Genomic DNA, 27342 nt, shown 5'->3' on the forward strand with positions numbered 1-27342 from the left:
ACATTGTCAGAGAAGATTTCAAGATAGTCTGGTATTTACTGTATCATGTGGTAATTAGTGGATCTTCTTATGCGACAGTGAAAAGGAGCAAGATGGACAAAGAGAAATACACAATATATAGTTGAGGGAGAAAAGGAGCATATAAAATTTAATGTTGGAGCTAAGCTCAGTGCTCAAGGAGATAAAGAAAGCTTAAAACTTAAAGCTATATGTTTTTCTTTGGGTTCACCTTCTTATTTAGCTTCTTTAGGAAAAACATATAGCTATCCTCCTGGTTATGGGAAGTAGACAAGATTGCCGGGCAAAAAATTGGGATCTTGGGAGTGAGGTGGGAGGGGGGTAAGGGGAGATGGGGAGAGAAAAGTGAGAAGGGGAGGATGGGGGGAACTTGGGGAATCGGGATGATTGGGATAAAGGAAGGTTGGATAGGGGAGCAGGGAAGCATATATCTTAATTAAGGGAGCCATCTTAGGGTTGGCAAGAGACTTGGACCTAGAGGGGCTCCCAGGTGCCCAGGGCGATGTCCCCAGTTAGTTCCTGGGGCAGCTGAGGAGAGGGAACCTGAAATGACCCTATCCTATAGCCATACTGATGATGAATATCTTGCATATCACCATAGAACCTTCATCTGGCGATGCATGGAGATAGAGACAGAGACCCACATTGGAGCACTGGACTGAGCTCCCAAGGTCCCAATGAGGAGCAGAAGGAGAGAGAACACGAGCAAAGAAGTCAGGACCACAAGGGGTGCACCCACCCATGAAGACAGTGGGGCTGATCTATTGGGAGCTCACCAAGGCCAGCTGGTCTGTGACTGAAAAAGCATGGGATAAAACCGGACTCTCTGAATATGGCAGACAATGAGGGCTGATGAGAAGCCAAGGACAATGGCACGGGGTTTTGATCCTACTTCATGTTCTGGCTTTGTGGGAGCCTAGCCAGTCTGGATGTTCACCTTCCTAGACCAGGATGGAGGGGGGAGGACTTTGGACTTTCCACAGGGCAGGGAACCCTGACTGCTCTTCAGACTGGAGAGGAGGGAGGGGAAGAGGAGTGGGGGGGGAAGAGGAGAGGAGTGGGAGGAGGGGGAGGGAAATGGGAGGCTGGGAGGAGGCAGAAATTTTTTTCAATAAAAAAAATTAAAAAAAAAACCTAAGGCTAAATGGAATAAAGAAATTGGTGATCTCAGAGCAAGACCCCACCCAGTAAAGCTTCCAACTTGTGAAAAGTAAGTAAAGAAAAGTTTAAACAATGCAGGAAATAATAGACAGCTGATGCAGATATGATTGAAGGAGCAGTATGTATTCCAGTCTCAGCAAGCAGCAGAACTTGACAAGTTTGAAACTGGTGGTCCTGGAGCATGTAATAAAACATGCTGAACAAACCACGAGGAACAAGCCAGTAAGTAGCACTCCTCTATGGTTCTTTTTCAGTCCCCAACTCCAGGTCCCTGACTTGAGTTTCTGCCCTGATTTCCATGGATGATGACTGCCAGCTATAAGATAAAATCAACTGTTTCCTCACCAAGGCTACTGTGGTCATTGTTTTTATTATATCAACAGAAGCTCTAAGACAGAAACTGATAACAGTCATGGGCTATTGCTGTGACAGACTGGATCATATTTTTGCAAGGATTATGGAAGGACTTGGAAATTTGGGCTAGAAAAGTCACTGAGTGCTCAGAGCTCAGTGGGCTATTCTGTGGGAACTAAGGATAAACCAAAGAGCAGTACAGACAATGGAGGCCTGGCTTATGGGGTTTCAGAGTGGAGTTTGAGAGTTCCTTAGATACTCTACATGAGCCATTTAATGTGTTGAATTATGAACTACTAACATGAAACCTTGCTTTGCTGGAACAATTGATGATGGTCAGCTGAAAATTTACTGGTGATTAAGAAGAGGCTGAGAAATCTTCTCGGAAGTTTTCCTTCAGAGTTGTATATTATACTGGTAGCCAAACTTGACCATGTGAAAATCACTCAAGTGGTACTAGTCAGTTTTAAAGGCATGAAGGGGTAAGGAAGAGCAGCTGAAGCTTTGACAACCTCAATTGTGAAAATGCCCTCACTAGATTGGCCTGTTGTCAAGCCAATGGTGCATTTTCTTGGTTGGTGATTGGTGAAGCAAGTCCAGTTCACTGTGGGGTATATAGTAAAACATGCTTGCTGAGCAAGCCACAGAGAGAGAACCAGTGAGGAATACTCTTCCAGGTAGTCTGTGTCAGATACTGCCTTCAGGTCGTCAAGAGTTCTTGCCCTGACTTCCATAAATGATGGACTATAAGTTGAAAGATGAAAGAAGTCATTTCTTTCCCAGGATGATATGGTCACAGTATTTTATCACAGGAACAGAAATCATAACTAAGACAAAAATATTTTTAAAAAGTGTGTGTGTGTGTGTGTGTGTGTATGCAGGTATCTATGGATACAAGAAGTTGGTGTTGAATCCTGTAGAGCAAGAAACATAGACAGTTGTGAGCCATCTATCAAGGGCATTTGGGTCTGAGATTAGATCCTCTGGAAGAGTAATATGATTTCTTAACTACTAAGCCTCTCTCTAGCCTGTGAGAATTTTCCTTCTACTCTGGGTGATTATTATAATTTTTATTATAAGGGATATTAAGTTTTGTCAGAAACCTTTTCTGCAACTATCAAAATTATGGTGTGATTTTTGTTCCCAAGTCCATTTATGTGATATGTAGGTTTGAATGTGTTGGACCAACTCTGTTTCCTCAGGTAAAGTCTACCTCACAGTGATAAATGATCCTTTTGATATGTCGTTCAATTCAACTAGCAAGTGCTTTGCTGAGTTTTGTATTTATGCTAATCAGGAAAATAAAAAACAGCATAGTAATGGCAGGAAAATAGTCATATATATCAATGGAATGGAAGACTCAGATATTTTTGAAAGATGCCAAAAATACCCAGTGGAGGAAGGGCAACATATTTAATAAATGATGCTTGGAAAATTAAATATCTATATATGAAGAATGAAATCCCTATCTTGAATCCTGAACAAAATAATTTCTAATTAATCTAAGACATTAATGTAAGACTTAAAAATATGAAACTGCTAGAAGAAAAGCATAGGGGAAACACTTCAAGATATAGACATAGTACTTTCTGGATAGAACTCTGATTGAGTCAGGAATTAGACCAAGTATTAACTAAGAGGATATCAACTAATATCATAACATTAAAAAGCTGTATGGTAAAAGAAACAGTTAACCAAATCAGGAGAATGAGGAAAATCAGTGTGGAGCTAGAAAGTAGCACCAGGTGATCCAGCTCTATCACTTCTGAGGATGTAGTCAAAGGACCCTTGTTTCCTGCTACCCACGCTTACTGTTGCTGTTTTCACAATATCAAGGACATGGAGTGAGTTTAGGTACCCATCAATTGATTAATAGAAAATAAAAATGTAGTGTGTATGCATAGAGGAATTTTATTCAGTCATAAGAAGGTGAAATTACCAATTGGCCAGAAAATGGATGATACTAAAACATAGTGAGGTAGCCCAAACCAGAAAGATAAACACGGCATGTTCTATGTCAAATATAAGTAGTAGCCTTAATTTTCTGTATGTGCATGTCTGCAGGCAAGTGAAGGAGGGTAGTTAGAATTTCTATTGTTGTGAAAAGACAGTATGACCATGACAACTCTTATAAAGGAAAACATTTAATTGGGACTGGCTTACAGTTCAGAAATTTAGTCCATTATCATCATGGCAGGCAGGCACGGTGCTGGAGAAGTAGCTAAGAGGTTTTTTTTGCATCTTAATTTGCAGGCAGCAGGGAGAGATTGAGACACAAGGCCTGGTTTGAGCTTCTGAGACCTCAAAGTGCGCCCCTAGTGACACACTTCCTACAACAAGGTCACACCTACTCCAGCAAGGCCACACCTCCTCACAGTGCCACTCCCTGCGAGCCTATGAGGGCCATTTGCTTTCAAATCACCACAGTAATGTCAGGAACCTAGGCAGGGGTCCAGGACAGCTGGGGAAAGAGGCTTTAAGGATAGTGTTAGGGAGAATAACAGAACACACTTTATAAAAGTAAAAGGGTAATACTGAAAGTAGATGTGTTTCAGGGAGATGTAAGAGAAGAAAGAGGGAGATGGGAGTCAAGCTAAGAATGATGGTTTAAATAAGAATGGTCTCACAAATTGGGTGGTGGTGGCACATAACCTTTAATCCCAGCACTTGGAAGGCAAAGGCAGGTTGATCTCTGTGTCTTCGAGGCCAGCCTGTTTTACAAAAGCAAGCCCCTGGACAGCTAGGGCTGTTACACAGAGAAACCCTGTCTTGAAAAACAAAACAAAACAAATAAACAAACAAAAGAATGGTCCTACAGGCTCATTATTTGAATGCTTAGTCACCAGGAACAGTGACTCAGATACCAAACTTAATAGGTATGACCATCTGTAATGAAACCTGAAAATTCAAATGGTTAAAAAAAAATTCCACTAAAAAGTTCACATTTTATAACTAGGACACAGAATAAAACCTCACTGTGACAATGTCTATAATAAAAATGAAATAATAAAAGACCAAACACAAAACAAAGTTCTAAATATACGAAATTATAAATTACTTAAAAGCTGCTATTTAGTTCGAAAAGTATAAATTCAATAGTGCGCAAATGATTTTAAACAATGCCTGTGAGTTAAATATATTGTTTCTGGTTAAGCACATAATAGGAACCATCCTTCATATCTGAAGAAACTGGACACGTTATAAAAGTTCTTCACTTGGTATTATGCTCACCAGATGTGGAAGCAGCCCTGCGTTCTCCAGCAGTGGCTAAACCAGAACAGCGCCCACAAGCCTTTAATGCCAGCACTCTAAAAGCGGAAGCTGGAGTTCAAAGTCACTGTCAGCCCCAGCCAGTTCCTGGCCAATCTGGGCTACATGAGACCCTGTCTTAAAACAAAATTTAGATCATCAATCACGTTTTTGTTCTTTTGTTTATGAAAATGTTTTAAGGTACATGTATGGAGAAATAAAACTTAATGATCATAAGCTACAAGTCGATAAATTGTTAGTAATTTAGATGTACATATATAATCAGTAGATGAGGCTAAAAAGAAAGCCGCCTTGTATTTGCTCACCTTTTCCAACTTATTAAGTGAAAAAACAACAACAACAAAAACCTGTTTTACCAAGTTAAATGATTGTTCTGCGATCACGTCTCAAAGCTGCCCCCACATGGCTGATTTAGAACCTGCATCAGTTCAGATTCTGCTCCAGCTCCAGGGCGAAAAGGTTTGGCTGCAGAGACCTCTAGGATGTCTCCGCCTCCATCCTGAACCAGTTGTCTACTTCTGCGTGTTTCCCGGGCAACCGACTCCAGCCTCTGTCTCGCGGGAACCACAGTTTCCGGCTGTGACGTCACAGCCGAGGCTACGGTGGCAGGCTCAGGTGCTAGCCAAAGGACCGCCCACTGAGAACTCGCTACTCTAGCGGCCCTAAGTCTATAGGTCCGGAGCTCCCTCCCCAGAGCACTTTGTATTGCTTTGCTGTCATGGCTGGCGGGACCCGCGCAAGAAGCAGGGCAGACAAGGCGAGGCAGGTGAGTACCGCTTGCACTGAAGGACCAGCTGTCTGTGCAGCTAGAGTGAGCATCGGAGGCTCTCGGATCTTCATTGGTCAAGAGACCCTCCTGTGGAAAAGCGTGTATCCTAATCTCTTGCCAAGACAAAATAAATAAATACATAATACATAAAAATTAGTTAACAGAAACGATTTTGAATGCCCTCCTATAAAGAAACGATGAGAGCCTGAAGTGAAAATATGCCAGTTGCTCTGATCGTTGCACACTGCAGAATGTATTGAAATGTCACAATGTGCCTCATACACATACAATTACTGTGTCGATGGAAATATATTTACAGTCAAATGGAAGATGAATAACTACATAAAATCTAAACGGCAGCTCATCAGTGGACAAAGGATTTTGGTGGACATTTTTCTCAGAAATTACATAAATAATAAGCAGATGAAAACAAAACACTTAACCTTAGTCATAGGAAAATGCAATCAATACCTCACATAGAGAGCAGTTTACTCACTAAGATTGTAACTTTAAAATATTGCATAACAGCAACTATTGGCAAGCATGGTGAAGAATTTGGACGGCTAAACATTTTGGCTGAGATCGTAAATGATATATCTATTACTGGAAACAGGTTAGCAGTTTCACAAAACATAAATGACGAATATATCTTCTGATCCAGCAGTTCTAGAGACAGGCAAACAGGGCTCTTGCTTGCTTGTTTTGATTTTTATTTTTGAAACTATAATAACATTTTTCCTTCTCTTTCTTCCCTCCAAACCCACTCATGAACCCTCCCTAATCTCCTTCAAAGTCATTGCCTTTTCAACATACTTATACACATATACATGGCACAAATATAAGCTTTTCAGCCTATATAATGTTACTTCTATACGTGTGTGTGTGTGTGTGTGTGTGCGTGCGTTCGTGTAAACAGGGTTTTGTGTAGCCCAGGCTGGTCTTGAACTTTCTATATACCCAAACATGACCTCAAACTTCTAATCCTCCTTCTTCCAAGTTCCTGTGCTGAGGTCTCAGGCATACACCACCATGCCTGGCTGAAAACAGGTTCCCAAACCAAATTTTGGATAAGTCTGTTCACAGCAGCAGCATTTCCGAAGTGAAACCATCCAAATGTCCATCAACAGGTGAAGTGCTTTAAGAAATTGTAATATAAAGGAAGAATAATGTATTGGTACATGCTACAGCTACCTGAATTCAGAAGCACAATGCTAAGAAGATTAGGCAAACAAAAATCCGACGACATCAGTTTCGGTGTGTGTTCATTATCTGGTATAGCTTATTCCACTGAAGTAGAATGGTGATCGGTGATTGCTGAGAGTTGGAAGAAGGGTAAAAAGGTCGTTGCCCATTGGTGAAGTATTTTGGAATTAGATAGAAAGCATTGTTTTACAGCACTGTGGATAAATAAAAATGTATAGTCAATAAAAATCTTTCATTGATTTGGTTGCTCTGGAGAACTCCCATTAATATAAGCAAACTAAGGAAGGTCGTTGATCGAAACCTCTTTTTTTCAATGCAGATACTTACTGCTGTTCATTTTTATTTTATGTATTTCTTTAAAGGTGTTCTAACACTTTTTTAAAATGAATAGTTTATCTTTAAGTAGTTTAAGAGACACAGGAAAGTGGAAATTATTCCTGTACCCCCTCACCTCTAGTATCGTCCACCTTTATTTTTAGCATCTTAGATTACTGTTGTCTACTTGTTGCAATTGATAAACTAATGATGATGGAGTCAAGATGCTTACTCTTGGTGTTATATACGCTATGGATTTTGACCAATCTATAAATATATTTACATTTATAAAGTGTAAGTAACATGTGGATTTACTTTTACAAAATCATTCAAAATAATTGTTTCATTGCCATAAAATCTTCTATGCCCAGCTTACTCATTTTTTTTCCTGTGAAACTTCAAACACTATGATTTTATTTTTTGTTTGTTTGTTTTTGGTGGGGGGTTACTGGTAGAGGTCTACTGGTAGATGTTTGAACATCAACTTGTATCTGCTACAGATTGCTATGGTAAAGATGTTTGGGACCCATCCCTCTAGTTAATATGTTTAAATGCATTGTTACAGTGTTTGGAGAGTTGGGGAAGGTGATGAGGCAATGAGTGCAGAACACTCATGATTGGGATCTGTGTTCTTATAAAGATCTCAGAGCCCTACTGAGTGAGTCCTTCTCTTTGCTAATTGCGGTTATAGTGAAAAGAACAAGACAGCAATGACGTCTGTTTACCAGGAAGTGGGCCTAACTAGAAAGCAAGTAAGACTTGTTCATAGACTTCCCAGCTTCTGGTTTCTGTTGCCATAGCAACCTGAGGATACTCAATCAAAGACCAACTCTAAGCACTGTTCAAAGCTTACAGCTATTTTTGTCCCTTAGTAAATGGCAGGCCAGGGTAAGGTACCAAATGAGAAATATGTTGCCTTCAAAAATCTAAATAGGCATATTACTGAGTTGTAGTAGCTCTTTCTTGGTTGTATGCAGGATCATATTAAATGGTTTATTCACCAGAGCCTGAGAAATCGATAGATTTCATGGAGTTAGAATGTTTTAAGAGTTTACTTGGATATATTTCCCAATATATGACATTATAATATCTCATCAATACATCTAGAGTGTAGTCTAGGTCTAGTCAAGATAATATCTTTTTGATAATAGTCAAGATTGTGATATCTTGTAGAAGGGAAAGGGTATTAGCATCTCTCTAACTTTGCCTTGTAAAATGATTCAGTTGTTCAGCAGATAAAGGTGACTGTCACCAAGGCTTAGAACTTTAGTTAAATCGCTGGGACTCAAATGGTAAAAAAAGAAAATTGATTCACAAAGGTAGCCCTCTGACCTCTACGTATGTACTGCTGAAGCTTGTGTTTGTCCCTTCTCTCCCCCCCATATAGATAGATAGATAGATAGATAGATAGATAGATAGATAGATAGATAGATAGATAGATAGATGGACGGATAGATGATTAATGGATGTAATTAAAAAGAACCCTTTAAAAATCTCACCAAACCAAATTGTAATAGTGTTAAAAAGCAGTGAAACTATGTTGCTGTCCTTGTTATGTGAAAGCAAATTTCTTCTAGTGAGCATTATGGACAGAAATGAAGAAAAAGACATTTTTCAGGAATGTCTTTCCAGTTACAGAAAAAGGCTTCTGTAAATACTTTGAAGACCAAAGTAATAGGTGTGTTAAATCTGTTTTGTATCACTGTCACAAAATACGTGAGGTATACTAACTTCCCCCCAAAAAAGTTTGTCTATTTAGTTTATAGTCTTTATAGACTAGAGGGCAATGTGCCATCATTGCCTTAACTCTGGTGAGGACTTTGTGATAGGTAGCAATATAATAGGAGAAGCATGTTTAGGAAGAATAGATTACATAATCAGACAAAAATCTAGTGAGAAAATGAGTACTTTCATTTTTTACATCTATAACACTCCGTCTTTATCTCTGTCTCTAAAAATTATTCAAGCAATTGTGGGCATTTAAGGCTTCCTACTATATGTTGTTTACCAACTGAAGAGTTAGAGATTTCAGTATTATGATTCACTGAGTCCAGGACCTCCTTGTGTGAGGACAAGAGAATTATAATTGGGGAAGATAAATTGCCTTTCTTGTACCTTTTTATCCTGTTTGGACCCTAAATGGATTGGGTGATGTTCTTCTTCTAAGTGAGAATGGTATTCTTTATTCAGTCTAACAATTTAAATGTTCATCTCTTTCTGAAATAGCCTTACAGACACTCCCAGAAATCCCTTTACCCAATAAAGCTGGCATCTAAAATTAACCATCAAGTTATCAAAGGGGTTATGCCAATATTGCTAACATGATCATTTGCGTCATTATCTTTCTAGTTGGGAATGTATGTTTATATAATCCAAATATGTTATTAACTCCACATATAAAATGTTAAATCTTCTGAAATGTTTTAGATGTAGTTTGTTCTCCAAAGGCTATGTGGAGAAAGTTGATCACTCCTCCAATGTGGTGAGAGGTGACAAATCCTCCAGTGGTGGTGAACAGAATGAGAAATGAATAGGTCTTCAAGAATTATAATACCTTTCAGAAATTTATAGATTAGAAACACCCAGAAGTTTTATGAATCTGCCTGTGTGTGAAACTGAGCATCAGGTACACAATGAAAAGAAAAGCTGGCTGACTTTGAAAGGTGCAGGAGGGAGCATAAAAGTTAAATAGTAGATATTTACAAACCAGAATTATTTGTGCCTATTTTTATAATAGAAATAATGAAAAATAATATTCAGAGCAAAGCAAAATGATAAATAATGCAAATTTCTCAGAGGCACACAATCTGAAACTCTGAAAATGTAATTTAATATAGAAAATTTGCCATCTGTGCAGCAGGCAAACACCAGAGAAAGTACACCCTTGCCCTTCATACTTCAAAGTTTATTTCCCACTACTCGTAATTACATTAAGAGAAGTATTATTATTAAGCATTTCAGCTGGGGGTAGCACAATCTTCCCCATTTTTGTGTTCCCAAAGATCTCTCCTGTCTACTGCCTGAGTGACAATACTGAGTATCAGTGTAGGCTGAGGAAACTGTCTGTGGCTTGGACTTGGACCCAGGGACACAGACCCACATGGTGGGAGGTAGTGGCTTCACTATATAGGGAAGCAGGTGGCACAAACATTTGGAATTTGCAGCTCAGCCAAAGTTTCACCCATGTGAGACTAACCCACATGTAGTTGACTAATACATGTAGATGATTAAGACTAGAATGTCCAGGGCACATAGGATTATTCATGACCCATATGTCGACCCATATGTCCTCCCAGACTGTCGTCTTGTTTGCTTGCTGTCTACACTCCAAGAGGCCTAGAGACATTTGGTGGAAACAGTTATTACTTGGACATTCCTTCCCCCGTGCATACACTGGCATTAGAGGGCAGTTAACTGGTGGGACTTGGATTCAACTGTTTGGAGCAGCATGAGGGCAGCTTTCAACCTTTTTGTGTCGATGGGACTATATATGAAGAACATTAGCATGAATTCAGCCTACCAGCAGTCATAATAGTAGTGTGTGTACTTCCACGGTAAAGGCAGGACAGAGAGTAGCCTGCATATAGCTGTTTCTGAACTAACCTGTTTAACGTGTTTGGATTTCAGAGAAGAGAGTAAATGACTTAACACCCGTTTGGCCCACACAAGCCTGGGGGAAAAGGCATCTCTTTGTCTTCTTTTTTTTTTCTGTAAGAAAGAAATATCAGTAGTCTTTTCAATTGTTCTTTCTTTGCAATTATTATGCTGTTATATTCATCCACACCATCATTTCTCACACCTTCATCCCACCGAGCTTGCTTCTCTTTTCCCTTTTTCACGCCCCCCCACTTCTTATTACTTATTAACATTTCATATTCTCCCAATAAAAAGTTTAGTATCTTGTAAGTCCCCCACCTTTCTTATTTTATATCATTATTGGATTAAAACCTGTTGATTCCATTTTGTGTATCTTGTTTATTATATGTGGTTAAAGTATTTTCAATGTTGCCATGGTATTGCTTTTGCTTCGCTAAGTGGTAGTGGGGACTGGGACTTTAAGAGAAAAGTTTGCCACTGAGAAATCTTCATATAAAGTGAAGGGGGAAGTATCTATCTCAACACATACATAAATAATATGAAAACACCAAAACAATGAAAAGCAAGGCATTTTGACTCCCTCAAAATTTTACAACTCTTCCAAAACTGAATGAGAAGGTATTGATATTTTTTAATTATTGGACAAAGAATTCAAACGTTTAAGTTGAAGATGATTGGTGTTCTCAAACAGGATTCAAACAAACATTGAATAAAGCAAAATATGTCAATACAGGATTTTCATGAGAAATTTCTCAGAGATAGAGATGAGGAGAAGGAGGAGGAGGAGAAGGAGGAGGAGGAAGAGGAGGAGGAAGAGGAGGAGAAGGAAGAAAAGACTACTTAAACAGACATCTTGGGAATAAATGAAAAGATGAAGAAATTGCTCAACATCAATATACTAAATCAAGATAAAAGCATCAATTAAAGAAATGGACAGTGAATTATTTCATTTGAATAACAATAAAGAAAAATCATGACCATAGAATTTTCAACAACTCTGGAACACATAAAAAGACCATATTCAAAAATCCTTGGATTAGACAAAGAAGTAAAATAAAAACTGATGACAGAGAACCATGTTCAATGAGTCTAGGAAGATATAAGAACACCTTAATACCTAAGGGAAATATAACACCAAATGAACATGACTAGACAATAACCTGATCATATCAGGCTATAGTTAAAGTATCACAAGTACAGAGCTAAGAAAGAATATTGAAAACTGCAAGACAAAGATGTCTAGTTACAAACTAAGGTAAACATCAGATTTTGCAGCAGAAACTCCAGAAGTCAGGAAATAAGGAATGGGGGTATTTCAATATGTTAAGGTAAATAACTTCACTTACTTCCACCATTCTATTTATTACGGCCTGCAGCTCATTTGGACATTCAGCAAGTAGTGCTGTATCATCGGTGAAATGCAAGTTATTGATTCGCACACCACCTATCTGCATGCCTATGTCCTCATCCTCCAGGGCTGTTATTATTAATTCCAGGAATATATTAAAGAGTAGTGGTGAGAGGACTCATCCCTGCAACGCTCCTACAATGGTCTTAAACTGATTACTTAATTTGCCACAGACTTTGACTGATGCAAATGTATCTTTATGAGCATTTTCTAATATTCTTATGATTTTTCTCTGGGTACCCGTAGAACCACGTTGTTTCCTCCAGGTTCTATTGAACGTCTTCCTGAAGTCGATGTAGGAGACATATAAGTCTTTTCCAAATTCTTAGTATACTTCTACCAGTTGCCTCCAAGTGAAGATCTGATCAAGTGTGTTCCCGTTAGCTCTGAATCCATACTGGACCTCTGCTAGGATTTCCTCTGTTTTGCCCTTGATCCTTTGCGGGATAATGGAGGAGATCTTGCTGCCATGGCACAACAAACTAATCCCCTGTAATTTGAATAGCCCAGCTTGTCCTTCTTGTGTATGGGAATTGTGACTGAGTGCTTCCATTCCGTGGGTATCACTTCGTGTTCTCATATCTCTCTGAAGAGCTGAAAAGCGCCTTGGCTCCAGAGCCTGTTGTCATCACCTCCAGTTCCTTCACTGTGTTGCCATCCACTTCTGGGCCCTTCCTGCCTGCATTTCACTCCCCTGATAGCTTCCTCTGTCTTGCTCCTGTGAATATTTAATATTTCTTCATCATCTCTGGTGTTCAAGCGGCTGCCAAAGTGTTTCTCATTGTAGTCTATGAGATATAATGCATGGGAAGGGTGCACAAGGATATTAACATTGTAATAAAGAATCAGAACCTCAAGCAAACAGTCAAATCTCAGTTCAAAGGAGGAGACTATTTCAGATATCAAGAGGCAGATAGGGATATCAAGGGTTGAGTTCCAGTCACTAGAAAAAGATTTGGTCAGCAAGAGACATAACGACAACAACAAAATTACAAGTATATGAGATACTTGTCTTGAGCTGCCTTCTTTACAACTTTGAGACCTGGGCAATGAAATGCTCTTCAGAACAGTGGCTGAATGTGCTTGAGATGATATGTCTCAGCAGGATTCTAGGTGTCACACAAAGAGATAGGGTGCGCAACGATGACATTAAGAAACATCTCTATCTACGGATGGAAGTAAACTACAGGATACAGTGATGGGGTTTGAGGTACTTTGGTCATGTTACGAGAATGAATGACTGCAAATACCCAAAGATAGCCCTGCTTGGAGGAGTGCACAGGATAAGGAAAAGAGGAAAGCTCAAAAAACGAAGGATAGCATAAAGGAAGACTGTGCAATCTTGGGGATAACAATAATACAAACATCTAGGACTACCCAGGATAGGAACAACTGGAGAATCGCCATAAATGGGCTGCCCATGCATGTTTGAGCATTGCCGGGGCATAAATGATGAAATGATGAATGAAGGTAAATGACTGCTATATCTAGCAAAATAAGCTTTGAAAACCAAAGGAGGTATAAAGACTTTCCAAGATATAAGTACTGATTAAAGACATAACCACTAAGCCAACAACTGCTGAAAGATACATAAATAAATTATACAAATCAATGGGGGCAGAGAGATAGGCATAAACAATAGAGTCCAGCAAAAATTAATTTCATGAAATTAGTAGAACTAAAAAGAATTAGGAAAGAATCAAATATTTTCAGCTTTGCAAACCAGCTAAGCTCTTAGGTGAATTGGGGAAAAAGAAAAGAACAGAGAGTGCTTGAATCAACCAGCAAAAAGCACAAAAAGATAAAATTTAAAAAAAAAACATGAATTAGCACACAGTTCTCAATAACACTGCTAAATGTAAATTGTCTTTGCTCTCCAGTTAAAAGACACAAACTGGCTAGCTAGATTAAAATATAAAATCCAACCTTTTGCTGTCCACAGGAAACTACATATTGCTGTCAAAGAAACCGAGACTAAAAGTAGAACCTTGGGAAATAAATTCTAAGCAAACATTTTGACGATCTTTTTTGTCAAAAAAAAGTATTTGACAAAAATGCTTCTTTTTTTTTTTAAAACTATCTTCTCATTTTATTTTATTTATTTATTTATTTTGGTTTTTCGAGACAGGGTTTCTCTGTGTCTTTGGAGCCTGTCCTGGAACTAGCTCTGTAGACCAGGCTGGTCTCGAACTCACAGAGATCCGCCTGCCTCTGCCTCCCGAGTGCTGGGATTAAAGGCGTGTGCCACCACCGCCCGGCCAAAAATACTTCTATAATGGTTAATCTTTGTCAACTTTCGTGGATTTAGAATTACTAAGGAGAAACATTTATGGGCTTGTCTGTGAAAATGTTAATAGAATAGATAAACTGAGGAGAAAAGGCACACCTTGGATGTGCATGGCACCGTTCCATGGGCTGGTAGCTCAGACTAAATCAAAGGGTAAGAAGAAAGTCAGATGAGTGCTGACATTCTTTTGTCTCTGCTTTTTTGTCTACTCAAATATAAAGAAGTAGTCTCATGCTCTGATGCTGTAAACAAGACTTGTCCCTGCTACCATGTCTTCCCTACCATAATAGACAGTAGCCTCAAATAAATTCTTCCACTTTTAAGTTGCTTCTTACAAAGTCATTTGTCTCAGCAATGAGAAAACTAACATGACTTATGTGTCAGAAAGTATACTTAAAATAAGCTAAACAATGAGACAAAGTTACTATATACTAATATAAGAAACAATCTCCCAATAAGATATAACAGTTATAAACATATATTCACTGAATATTGATATATCCAATTTTAAAAACAAACACTATTGGACATAAAGAGATAATTTTGTCTATATACAATGATAGTATGGGATTTAAATTTCTCATTCTCATCAATAGCATATCAAGTCAAAACTGATGAGATACTTCAGAATTTAACAATAACATAATCATGGAAACCACACACATCTATATAATATTGTATCCAGCAGCTGTATGTTCTAGTTTGCATTTTGCTGCTATGATAAAACACGGACCAAAATTAATTTGTGGTAGGAAAAGGTTTATCTTATGCTGCCAGATAATGATCCGCTGTTGGGGAAACTTGTTCATAGCTCACACTCAATTAATTATTTAGCTAACTTTTTTATATAAGTCAGTCCCCATTGCCCAGGGATGGCACTACGCACAGTGGCCTGGGCCCACCTATATCCATCAACAATTAATAAAATGTTTCCACAAACATGCCCACAGGCTGGTATGATGGGTGCTGTTCCTCAGTTAAGGTTCCCTTTGCCCTGGTGACTCAAGTTTATCTCAAATTGACAAAAACTAAGCATCACACATGTTTTACCACCACATAAAACTTTTTCCAAAATAGATATTTTTCCCCATAAAACAAGTCTTAATAACTTAAAATAAAGTGCCATATATCGTTGGAGCAGTCTCTAGCTGTAATTGTGCGAAACGGGGAAGCTATGTACGTCCACAGTGCAATGATGGGGCATCCATCGGGTAGATGCTCCCATTCCAAAATGGAGAAATTGCCGGGCGGTGGTGGCACACGCTTTTAATCCCAGCACTCGGGAGGCAGAGGCAGGCGGATCTCTGGGAGTTCGAGGCCAGCCTGGTCTACAAGAGCTAGAGCCCGGACAGGCTACAGAGAAACCTTATCTCAAAAAAAAAAAAAAAGAGAGAGAGAGAAGAAATTGGAAAGATGAAAGCATGATGTATCCCCAACAAAGCCAAACCTAGCAAGTCAAATTCCATTAGAATTTAAAATTAAGAAACTATCCTCTTTGGATTGATATCCTGTCATCTTAGCTTAGTGAGATGGCAGTGTCATACCAATGAGACTGGGTGTTAGCAACAAGCCTTAGTTTGGGTTATTATTGCTATGATGAAACCCCGTGACCAAAAGAACTTGTGGAAGAAAGGATTTATTTGGCTTATGCTTCCACATCACAGTTCATCATCAAAGGAAGTCAGAGTAAGATTTCAAACAGGGCAGGAACCTCTGTACCAGGAGCTGAGACAGAGGCCATGGAAGGATGTTCCTTACTGGAATAGCACCTGTGGCTTGCTCATACTGTTTTCTTATGGAACCCAGACTCACCTGCCAAGGAGTGGTTCTACCCACAATGGTCTGGGTTTTCCCCCACATCAATTAGTAATTAAGAAAATGCTCTACAAAGAAAACCAGCCTACAAATCACAATTCCAGAGAACCTAGACAACAATGAGGACCCTAAGAGAGACATACATGAATCTAATGTACATGGGAAGTAGTGAAGACAAGATCTCCTAAGTAAATCAGGAGCATGGGGACCATGGGAGAAGATTGAAGGGGAGGGGAGAGGCAGGGAGGGGAGCAGAAAAACAAATGCATAACTCAATAAAATCAATAAAAAGGAAAATGCACTAAAGATTTTTATATAGACTGGTCTTACTGAAGCATTCTTCTAGCAAGGCTCCCTCCTCTCCAGTGACTTTAGCCTGTGTCTAATCAGCATAAAACTAGTCAGAACCCCAAACCTACATGATTCCTTACTCTATGCCACCTCCATGGATCTTTATAGTGACTCATCCCCCTGGTTCTTTGTGGGAACTAGTCTGGTCTGCTGACATAGAGGAGATGGTTCTAGTTTCTTTGACTCGTTAGTTAACAATCTTAAGTCCTGAGGCCACATGCTATGAGGTTGTGATAAGAGTAGAAGACCTGACGTTCTTTAAACGTCTTTATGTTTATTTTTTCCCTAAAATGAATATATGCACCAGACTAGTTCTGTTGTAAACTCTTGTATAATCCCAGAAGTCTGGAAGTCTCCTTTTATGGTATGATTCCTTTAGACTTCAAAGCATTTCTGCTGGTATAATTCCATGTACATACTTGGCTCCAGCTGAGATGGTTGATTTCATGGATAATCTCTAGACATATGTAATCTTTGGCTAGAACCATCGTATTCTTTCCTGAACATACTTTCTCAACTCTTACGATATAGATAACACCAAAGTTATGATTTCTTTTAACCAAATAGTTCCTTCAATTTTCTGTCTCCTCAGATTTTACCGTAAACAGAAGAGGAAAACATTCAAAACTTTACAGAGATATAGCCATTCCTAGAGTTCCAAGGTTATGTTATAAGACACAATTTAGTCAAAAATTTGCACACACACATACACACACAGAGGGAGAGAGAGAGATTCCTTGACATGAAAAAGATCATACAAAATAAATACTAAAGTAACTCAACAAATGAAGCATACACTTGCCTCTAGTTATCTTCTAGTGCAATTAAATCCTGAGTGAGAAAAGTTAAATCATGAATTTTTCTTCTGCTTCTCAGATCCCACAGAATAATCTCTGCCTTAGGTAAGGTGTGTTGGAAGATTGGTGCACTGATTACTCTTCCCCACATTCAAGAATAGATGGGTTTTCATCAGATATAGAATAGAAATAAAGAAAATTTTCAAATATTTTCATAGAACTAAAAATCACAATATCTGGAATTTAAAGGCAGGGGATGGTTCACTAGAAGAGGAAAGAATATAAGGAACTGAATACAGATCATTAAACAGAAAGAAAAACAAAATAATAAAGAGAACAAAGAAAAAGAGAGAGGGCTTAAAGACAATGTAAGAAATCATTAGTTGCACCAAGAGATGTGAAATGAAATTTCAGATGTTAGAAGGGCAATTGTAGTAGAAGAGTATAGCCTTCTTTGGGTGGATATGGCACCATACATATAATCTTAACATTCAGGATGCCAAGATAAGAGGGCTGTAAGTTCGAGGCCAGCCTATGTTTCTTGGTTGTCAGAGTGATTTGGGTATTGTAATGTTTGTGTTCAAGTTAACTTTTATTCAACAATGGCCCTAAAATGCAAGAATGCTGATGCTGGCGTTTGAAATATGCCAAAGAGATGCTGTAAAAAGAGCTGAAAATAAGATGAAGTGAAATGTACATTCAAACATATGTTTATATGAAAACTAGCTTAGAAAACTCACCCCATGTAAAAGAAAACAGTGGTAGAGAGATAAGAGTATCAAAAAAGTTTGGTACACATAGAAAACAAGAGGGGAATGGCAGGTTTAAAACCAACCACATAGCTGCTAACGTTAAATGCAAATGGGTAGTGAGCAATTTAAAGAAAAAAGTCATGCTAGCAAAAATGATCCAACTATTTGCTGTGTATAAGTAATTGTATTCAAAAAGAAAAAAACTGTTGGAAGTTAAGGAATTGAAAATGATCCTATAGAACTAGCAACCAATTAAATATGTGGCTATAATATCACACAGCATAGACTTGAAACCATGCTGCTAGGGGTAAAGATGGTATTTTTCATAGAAATGTAAAACAGAAAGCTTTTTTATGAACTCTAGCAAACTTTCTAAAAGAAATTGAGTTCTTCAGAAGATCTTTCTAAAAATAGAATGTGGGAAACTCTTTGTTGTTAGGTGTGACACCAAAATTTTACTATGATACTCAGGTCAGACCAGATTTCACAAGAGCCATCCATGCCAAACCTATTACATTTATAGTACAAAAATCTATATACAGCATGTCAAGCTGGGCAGTGGTGGCATGTGCCTTTAACCCCAGCTCTGGAAAGGCAGAGACAGGTAGATCTCTGTGAGTTCAAGGCCACTATGATCTACAGAGTGACTTCCATGACAGGCTCCAAAGCTCCAGAGAAACCCTGTCTCGAAAATTTAAAAAAAAACATGTAAAAATGATCAACTAAATGAACTGGATAACATGCAGTAATATATGGGTGATTTAGTATCTGAAAATAAATGAGTCTAACCCAACATTAGGAAAAGAAACAAGTTTACATTATGATCTACCTCAACCTGCATTTAAAAAGGCATTTGGAAAAATTCAAAACTTTCATGAAAGAAAATATCAAAATCAACTGAAAGAAAACTCTCTTACCTGATTAAAAAAACTACAAAATTAACAAATTGGCTAACCTTATAGTGAGTAGTGAGACACTGCAGGATTTTCATCTAAAATCCGAAGCAAGACAAAGTGGTCTCTTTTATCTGCCCAACAAATCAAACATAAATAGTCAAGCCTGTGGTGGAGACTAGAAAAGTATTCAGGAAATGAAAATAAACTGCATCTAAATAAGACCTGAAGAGAAGTATAACAGAAGACATGATCTCACACAGAGAAAACCTTAAGAATGCCAATAAAAACTGTAGAACTGATAAATTAGTTTCATGAGGTTACAATATACAAGATTCCTATACAAAATTCAGTTGGAGAGATGGTTTCTGGGAAGATGCAGGATTAGGAAGCAAACTAAAAATTATTAAATGTTAGATATCTACTTCTCTAGCTAGATAACAACAGCACCAATAGACTCTTACTCATGTATTTATTTTAGGATTCTTGTCTAATTGAAGACTGGCGTAGTATCTACTTCAATGGCAAATTGTAGTGATATTTCCTTTGTATTTTAATAAATAAATCTTGCCTGAAGATCAGAGAGTAAAACGGTTGTGTTGATCAGCTTTAATCCCAGTAGCCCTGCTAGTTTGCCATAGAAACCAGGCGGTACTGGTGCACTTTTAATCCCAGCACTAGAGAGGAAGATAAAATGGGAAGATACAGATTTTGAATTCAGTCTCATTCTGGGGATTCCTGGAAGCAGAATCACCATTTTTTTTTGACTGAGGTAACGGTAAGAGCCAGTGGCTGGCCACTTTGCTTTTTTGGTCTTCAGGTTGAACCCCAATATCTCTCTCTTGGTTATCATGCTACAGTGAATTATGGTAGATTTGGATCAGTTTAATCTTTTTGTTGTTGTTTTGGGGACATTTATAGGGTTTTGTTTTTGTTTGGTTTGGTTTTGAGTTTTTCAGACAGGGTTTCTCTGCGTGGGTCTGGCTATAGTGGAACTCACTCTGCATAGATCAGGCTGGCTTCAAACTCAGAGATCCACTTGCCTCTACCTCCCAAGTGCTGAAATTAAAGGCATGTACCACCACCACCCTGCCCGTTTAATCTTTTAATACATTAGTACATTGGCAGCTACCTAACCTTTACTTTTTAGACCCATGGCAGAAAACTGTTAACAAGATCTGAGAGCAAATAGCACACGCTTTGTTGGCATGAGCAGAAGAAAAGGAGCCTGTCCTTCAAATAACAAGGATTTCTGTTCTGACTACTGCTACTACTTGATGGAGGAAGGTCATTGGTTGATTTAATAAAGAAGCTGCTTGACCTGATAGGTTAGAACGTAAGTGGGAGGAGCAGAATGCTGGGCGGAAGAGGAAGTGAGGTGAGAGACTCGACAGCTCTCCTCGAGGGGGCAGGGGCAGACGCCTCAGAGAGACATGATGCTCCACTCCTGCGGGCAGAGGCGAGAGCTCTGCTCTCTGAGGCACACGCGATGAAGCTCCGACCCAGGACGTAGGCTAGAATCTTCCCGGTAAGCGCACCTTGGAGTGCGACACATATGATTGGAAATGGGTTAGTCCAGGTGCGAGAGTTAGCCGAGAAAAGGGCTAGAGCTAAAGAGTCAAGCAGTGATTGAAAGAATGCGGTTTGTGTGTTGTTATTTCCGGGCATAAGCTAGCCGTGCGGGCAGCGGGGTGCTGGGAAGGCAGCCCCGCCGCTCATATTACTACAACTACTGATCACAGAAATGCAGAAAAAGGATGGGAAGTGCCTTTATATTTTCCCTATCCCTAGAGTTATGTTGCTTTTCATATGGCTAAAATGGTTTATAAAGAATTTAATGGGCAGGTGCCTCATTTTCTCACTCATGGTTCCTTTTCTACATTTTCAGAGAACAGACTTAGAGACTTTGTCATTGCCATGTATAGGGGAAATCAGACAGTCATTGTGCATGCTAAGAGACCGATGAGGCTCAGCAAAGAAAGGATGGTTAGAGGCAGAGTTTGGCCTAGAATGTTGCTAAAGGTTCATCTAGCATCGCAGTATTCCTGTTAGGTTGTGGTGGAACCTTTGGAGTTGGCGCCTAATGTAAGTAACTTAGGTCAATGAAGGCATTCCACTGAAGCGAAATGGGACCCATGTCCCCTTCCTGTTCCATTCATCCTGTTTCCCAGCTGCCATGACTAGGTCCACTCATGCATTCTATGATACACTGTGCCACCCAAGGCCCAGACCAGCAGGACTAAGTGACCCTGGCATAAAATCACTAAAACCATGAGCCCAGATGGAATTATTTGTGGTAGCCCACGTGTGACTCCGTTTCCATCGGGAGTCAATTCTGACTTATAAGGTATAAGGGAGGTAGAGGCAAGTGGATCTCTGAGTTTGAGCTTGCCTGCTCTACCTGCAGCCTTGAAAGCATACATTCTAGGCAGATTAGCACTAGAGAAGAGTTTTCTTACATCCGCCAGTATAAATTTATGGTGCTATTGTTGATTGGGACCCATCTTATAATATGCATTATGGCTTGGGTGACAGGAAAGCCCTGTATTTTATGTCATTTAGTCCTATGGTCTTTTCTCTCCTGTGTATCAGGAAGTCTTCCTAAGAAGTAGTGTGGGCCCAGGAACCCTATTAATGTGATCATCTGTCCTCTATGACACTCTTCTGTCCTGACGCTGTGCCTTGATTTAGAACTAGAAGCAGCTAGAGTAATTATCCAAGTGACTTTGTACTGAAACCCTGATATTGTGAATCAAAACAAATCTTCCTTTTTTAAGCTGTATTTTTCAAGTAGTTTGTCACAGTAATGGAAGGCTGAATAACACAGCAAGGGTCTAGCTTTATTTTTCTGCACTTATATATCTATTTGGTTTACTTAGCTTTTCATACTGACTTGAGTAGGCACTTGTGTCCAAAGTCATTTAAATATAGGTGTAAAGACTTCACTTGATAAAATGATATTTCTCTGTAGTTTTATTTGCATTTGCCAGATAACTAAAGCTATTGAGTATTTTTTCATGTATATATTGGTCAATTGTGTGTCTTCTTTTGGGAACTTTTTATTATTGATAGAATTTTAAGCATCATATTGAATGAGTGTGACATAAGTAGATATATTTGGTTTTTAATTGCAAGTATTTTTTCATATTACATATTCTGATCAGTTTCACCTCATTAATCTCCTCCCAAATTCTTCCAACCTTCCCTCCCATATAACTCCAGCCCTTGCCTTCTTTCTCTTTCTCTTTAAAAACAAACAAGCAAAAGCAAGAAAAACAAAACAAGCAAAACTGAAAAAACAAAGAAAAATCATGAGAAACATGCACACACAACCACAACCCCCCCACACACATAATCCTAAACCATATATACAAGCAAAGGACCAATAAGGTTTTTTAAAATGTCCAAACAAATAAGAGACAAAGAATCTACAAAAATGTCATTGAATTCATTTTGTCTTGGCATCTATTTCTGGATATAGAGTTTATCCTTAAGTGTGGTTTATATACCCAGTGAAACTCCTTTGCATGCTTCCTTTGAAAGCTATTGTCAGTCGGATGGAGCCTCTTGGTTAGAGATGGGAGCTCCTGTCCTCTTTCTCTATTGGTGCTGGAAGCCCATTTGGCTTGGACCTGTACAGGCTCTGCAGTTGCAGCCACCGACTCTGTGAATTCATATGTGTGTCAGTATTGTTGTGTCCCGAAAGACACTCTATCTTCCTGTCATCCACCACTTTTGGCTTTTACAGTCTTTCTGCCCCCTCGTCTGCATAGCTCTCTGAGCCCTGAGGGGAGGGATTTGTTCTAGTACATGTGCTCTTAGCGTCCTGCTCAGAAAGTCTTTTCCTGTGCCAATGTGTTCAAGAGTATTTCCCATATTTTCTGTTACCATATTCAGGAGTTCTGACCTTACGTTGAGATCCTTGTTACATTTAGAATTGGGTTTTTGTACAGAGTGGTAAGTATAGATCTGCTGTGTTCTTCTATGTGAAGCCACCCACTTTGACCAACAACACTGTTGCTTTTTTTTTCCAGTATGTATTTCTGGCTTATTCATAAAATATTAGGTGTCCGTATGTGTGTGAATTTATGTCTGGGACTTCAATGTAGTTTCATTGACAAGTATGTCTTTTTTAAGCCAATACCATGCTGTTCTCATTTTATAGCTTTATAGTACAACTTTTAACATTAAGGATGGTGATTTTAAAGAAAGTGCTTTAAATATTTTCCTCATCCAATATAATTTGTCATATATACCATTGGTTATGTTAGGTATGATCTTTCCTTTCTTAGTTTATTTGAAGTTCTTAATATGAATGAAAATTTAATTTTGTCAAAGATATTTTCTGTAACTATTGGCATGATTATGTGATTTATCCTTCATCATACGTATTATTGCATTTTTTATTGGTCAGACTATCTTTGCATTCCTTGAATGCAAACAACTTGATCATAGTATATGATATGTCTAAAGTGGCATGGAAGTAGTAATTTATTGAGGATCTTAGACTTGCATTAATTAAGTGTATTGAACTTGGGCTTCTTGTTTTTGTTATGTTTTTATCTGATTTTGTTATCCAGGTACTACTGGCTCTTTTTAATGAATTTAGAGATACTGTTTTTATTTCTAGTTTAGAGAATGGTTTGACAAGTATTGATGTCCTTTAAAAGGTATAATAAAATCTATATTGGGTGTTTCTTTGTTGAAATACTATTTTTCATTAAACCTCATTGCTCATGATTAATCTGTTTAAGTTTTGTATAGTCTATTAGGTTTTTTGATAAGTCATATATATTAAAGAATTTGTCAATTTCTTCTAGACTTTCAAGTTTATAATGGATACTTTCTTGAATTATTTTCTAGGTATCATTTTAATTTCTGCATGTTATCTGCCATATCTTTTTGTTATCTTTATTTTTTTTGTTAGTTTGCATTGAAGATTTAAAAATGTGCACATTTAAAGAATTACCTCTAGTTTACTTATTTATTTGTATCATTATCCTATCTCTATTTTTTTTTTTTTTGGTTTTTCGTGACAGGGTTTCTCTGTAGCTTTGGTGCCTGTCCCGGAACTAGCTCTTGTAGACCAGGCTGGCCTCGAACTCCCAGAGATCCGCCTGCCTCTGCCTCCCGAGTGCTGGGATTAAAGGCATGCGCCACCACCGCCCGGCCTCCTATCTCTATTTCTTATGTTTCTGCCTGTTTTCACTTCTTTTTTCAGATTTAGAGTTTCTTTTGTTTTCTATTTTACAAGACATTGCTATTCATCATTAACTTATTTGGTGTGTCTAGATGTATCAATGTTTTCCAGTAACCAAATTTAGTATTTCTTTTTTAAGTTATTTATTTTATTTTTTGAGATTATAGTATGGTTACGTATTTCTCCCTTCTCTCTCCTTTTGAAACCTCCCTTTTATGCATCCCTTTCTCTTTCAAATTCATAGCCTCTTTTTTCTTTAATTGTTGTTACATACTTATTTTTATGTACATATATGTTCTTAAATAGATAAATATACACTGTACAGTCAGTATAATGTTACGTGTGTGTGTGTGCGTGTGTTTCAGTGTTGACCAATTGATATGGAATAAAACACGGTGTGCTCTTCCCTCAGGAAGACTGCTTTTCCCATTCTCAGCATTCATTAGTTGCCTAGAGGTTTTGTGTTGGGCGAGGTCTCCAAGGATTTTTACCTTCAACTTTAGCATGCCTATCACTGTTCCTTTTCCACTTATGTTAGGCAGTGTCATTGGTGATACTTTATGGGTGTACTTTCCAACATTCCTGGAAGACACAGTCTCACAGCAAATTTCCTGACCCCTCTCTGTCCCATCTTCTGCAGTGTTCGCTGAGTCTTATGAAAGTATTTTGTAGATATATCCACTGAGGCTACTAGGCTCTACAACTCTGCATATTGATTGGTTGTGGTTCTCTGTAGTTCTTTCCATCTGTTGCAAAGAGGAGTTTCCTTAATGAGGGATGCAGACTGCAATTATCTGTGGGTATAACAACAAATGTTTTTAGATTATGGTTATAGATTATACTAGTTTTAGTTAAGTGGTGGTTGTAGGTTCTTTTCCAAGATCCATGACTTTACTAGCCTGAAAGTTGTCTTGGTTTCCAGCACCAGGCATGATTTAGCTCTTCCTGAGTGCTCTTTAAATCCAATTAGAGAGCAGTTGCCACCAGAGTAGTATGTGTTCCACTATTGAACCCTTAAGTTTATGGACAGTGCTGTGGTTATAGCTGGGTGAGTCCATTGGTTGCTTCCCTCCTTTAATAACTTGCATTGTTTTTTTGATGCCATGAAAGCTAATCCCCAAGGAAGAAGTTTCAGGTCAGTTCTAGTTTAGGGGCCTCTGGGCTGTGTGTCTGTAGTGCATGGTATCTCCCGCAATAAACACTTATTTTCAAGCCCTTTGGGCTATCCAAGGACAATAGTAATAAACTATAATATTTTGGGAGCCTCTTAGACAACCCTTATCAACAACTCAAATAAGATTTCTCATTCCTGGTGTCCCAACACCATATTATTTACCAATAAAAGCAACATATATGCATAAGGACTTCCTACACTACCAGATGAGAAAATTTTATTCAAACTATATGGATGTATTTATGCACAGACATTTGTGTATTATATGTTTTTATCTTTATTTCATAGGTGGTTAACAATACCCCGTATTGTTAGATGATACCTGGCTTTTGGAGGGAATATTGTCAACTCAGGTTGTTGTAAGGAGGCTGCTTGTTTGTTTCTGGGTTCTCAGCCCCAAAACAATCACAAGAAACCATATTATTTGCAATACTATTTAGCCAATAGCCTAAGTGTATTTCTGGCTAACTCATATCTAAAATTAACCCATCTCCATTAATCTGTGTATCGCCACGAGACTGCATCTTACTGGGTAAAGTTCCAGCATCTGTGTCCAGCGGAGCTACATGGCATCTCCCTGGCTCACCTTCTTTCTTCCAGTATTCAGTTTAGCTTTCCCCACCTAGCTCTGTTCGGATGTAAGTTGATTCCCAATATTCTGAGAAACCACCATACTGATTTCCTGAGTGGTTGTACAAGTTTGCATTCCCACCCGTGATGGAAGAATGTTCCCCTTAATCCACATCCTCTCAAGCATAAGCTATTATTGGTCTTTTTGATCTTAGCTATTCTGACAGGTGTAAGATTGGTATCTCAGGGTTGTTTTGATTTGCATTTACCTGATGGCTAAGGATGATGAAAATTTCCTTAAGTGCCTTTCAGCCATTTGAGATTCTTCTGTTGAGAATTTTCTGTTTAGAAATATACCCCATTTTAAATTGGATTATTTGGTATTTTGATGTCTAATTTCTTGAGTTCTTTATATATTTTTGAGTTCAGTCCTCTGATATGGGGTTGATGAAGATCTTTTCCCAGTTAGTAGGCTGCCTTTTTGTCTCACTGACTGTTTTCTTTGCTTTACAGGAGCTTCTCAGTTTCATGAGGTCCCATTTATTTATTGTTGCTCTCAGGTCTGTGCTACTGGTGTTATATTTAGGAATGGTTCTTCTGTGCCCTAACATTGAAGGCTACTTCCCACTTTCTCTTCTATCAGGTTGAGTGTGGACAGATTTATATTGAGGTCTTTAATCCATTTGGACTTGAGTTTTGTCCATGGGGATAGATATGGATCAATTAATTCTTGTACATACTGACAACCAGTTATGCCAGCACCATTTGTTGAAGATGCTTTCTTTTTACCATTGTATAATTTTAGATTCTTTGCAAAAAATACCGAAATATGGGCCTACAGTGTTCATATGTGTGTGGATTAATATCCTTCTCTTTAGTTCGGTTCCATTGGTCAACCTGTCTGTTATTACAATACCAGACTGTTTTCACTACTATAGTTCTATAAGAGAACTTGCTGTCAAGGGATATGATGCCTCTGGAAGTTCCTTTATTGTACAGGATTGTTTTGGCTATCATGGATTTTTTTGTGTTTTTGTATGGAGCTGATTATTGTTTTTTTAATGTGTGTGAATAATTGTGTTGGGATTTTGATGGGGATTGTAGTGAATCTAGAAAGTACTATTGGTAGGATTGCCATTTTTGTTATGTTGATCCTACCTACCTAAGAACATGGGAGATCTTTACATTTTCTGGTATCTTTTTCAATTTCTTTCTTCAAAGGCTTAAAGTTTTTGGCAAACAGGTCTTTCACTTGTTTGGTTAGTATTACCCCAAAATATTCTTATTTCTTTTTCAGCTTCTTTATCATTTTATATAGGAGAGATACTCTTCTTCTTCTTCTTCTTCTTCTTCTTCTTCTTCTTCTTCTTCTTCTTCTTCTTCTTCTTCTTCTTCTCCTTCTCCTTCT

The 27342-nt window shown here is 38.3% G+C and overlaps 1 protein-coding gene across 2 annotated transcripts in view; it reads left to right on the top strand.

The window, feature by feature from the left end:
• Positions 1 to 5388: 5388 nt before the first annotated feature.
• Lrif1 (ligand dependent nuclear receptor interacting factor 1) overlaps positions 5389 to 27342 on the top strand; it is a 64638-nt gene continuing 42684 nt past the window's right edge. The window contains exon 1 of one of the 2 annotated variants that reach the window (XM_005357164.3): positions 5389 to 5569. In XM_005357164.3, the coding sequence (XP_005357221.1) occupies positions 5522 to 5569 (48 nt within the window). In that variant the 5' untranslated portion in view covers positions 5389 to 5521. The remainder of the gene's footprint in view (positions 5570 to 27342) is intronic. The other variant, XM_026784221.1, reaches the window with a different exon arrangement.

The sequence above is a fragment of the Microtus ochrogaster genome, chromosome 21, assembly GCF_000317375.1.
Source record: "Microtus ochrogaster isolate Prairie Vole_2 chromosome 21, MicOch1.0, whole genome shotgun sequence".
In the NCBI taxonomy this organism is placed as follows: domain Eukaryota; kingdom Metazoa; phylum Chordata; class Mammalia; order Rodentia; family Cricetidae; genus Microtus; species Microtus ochrogaster.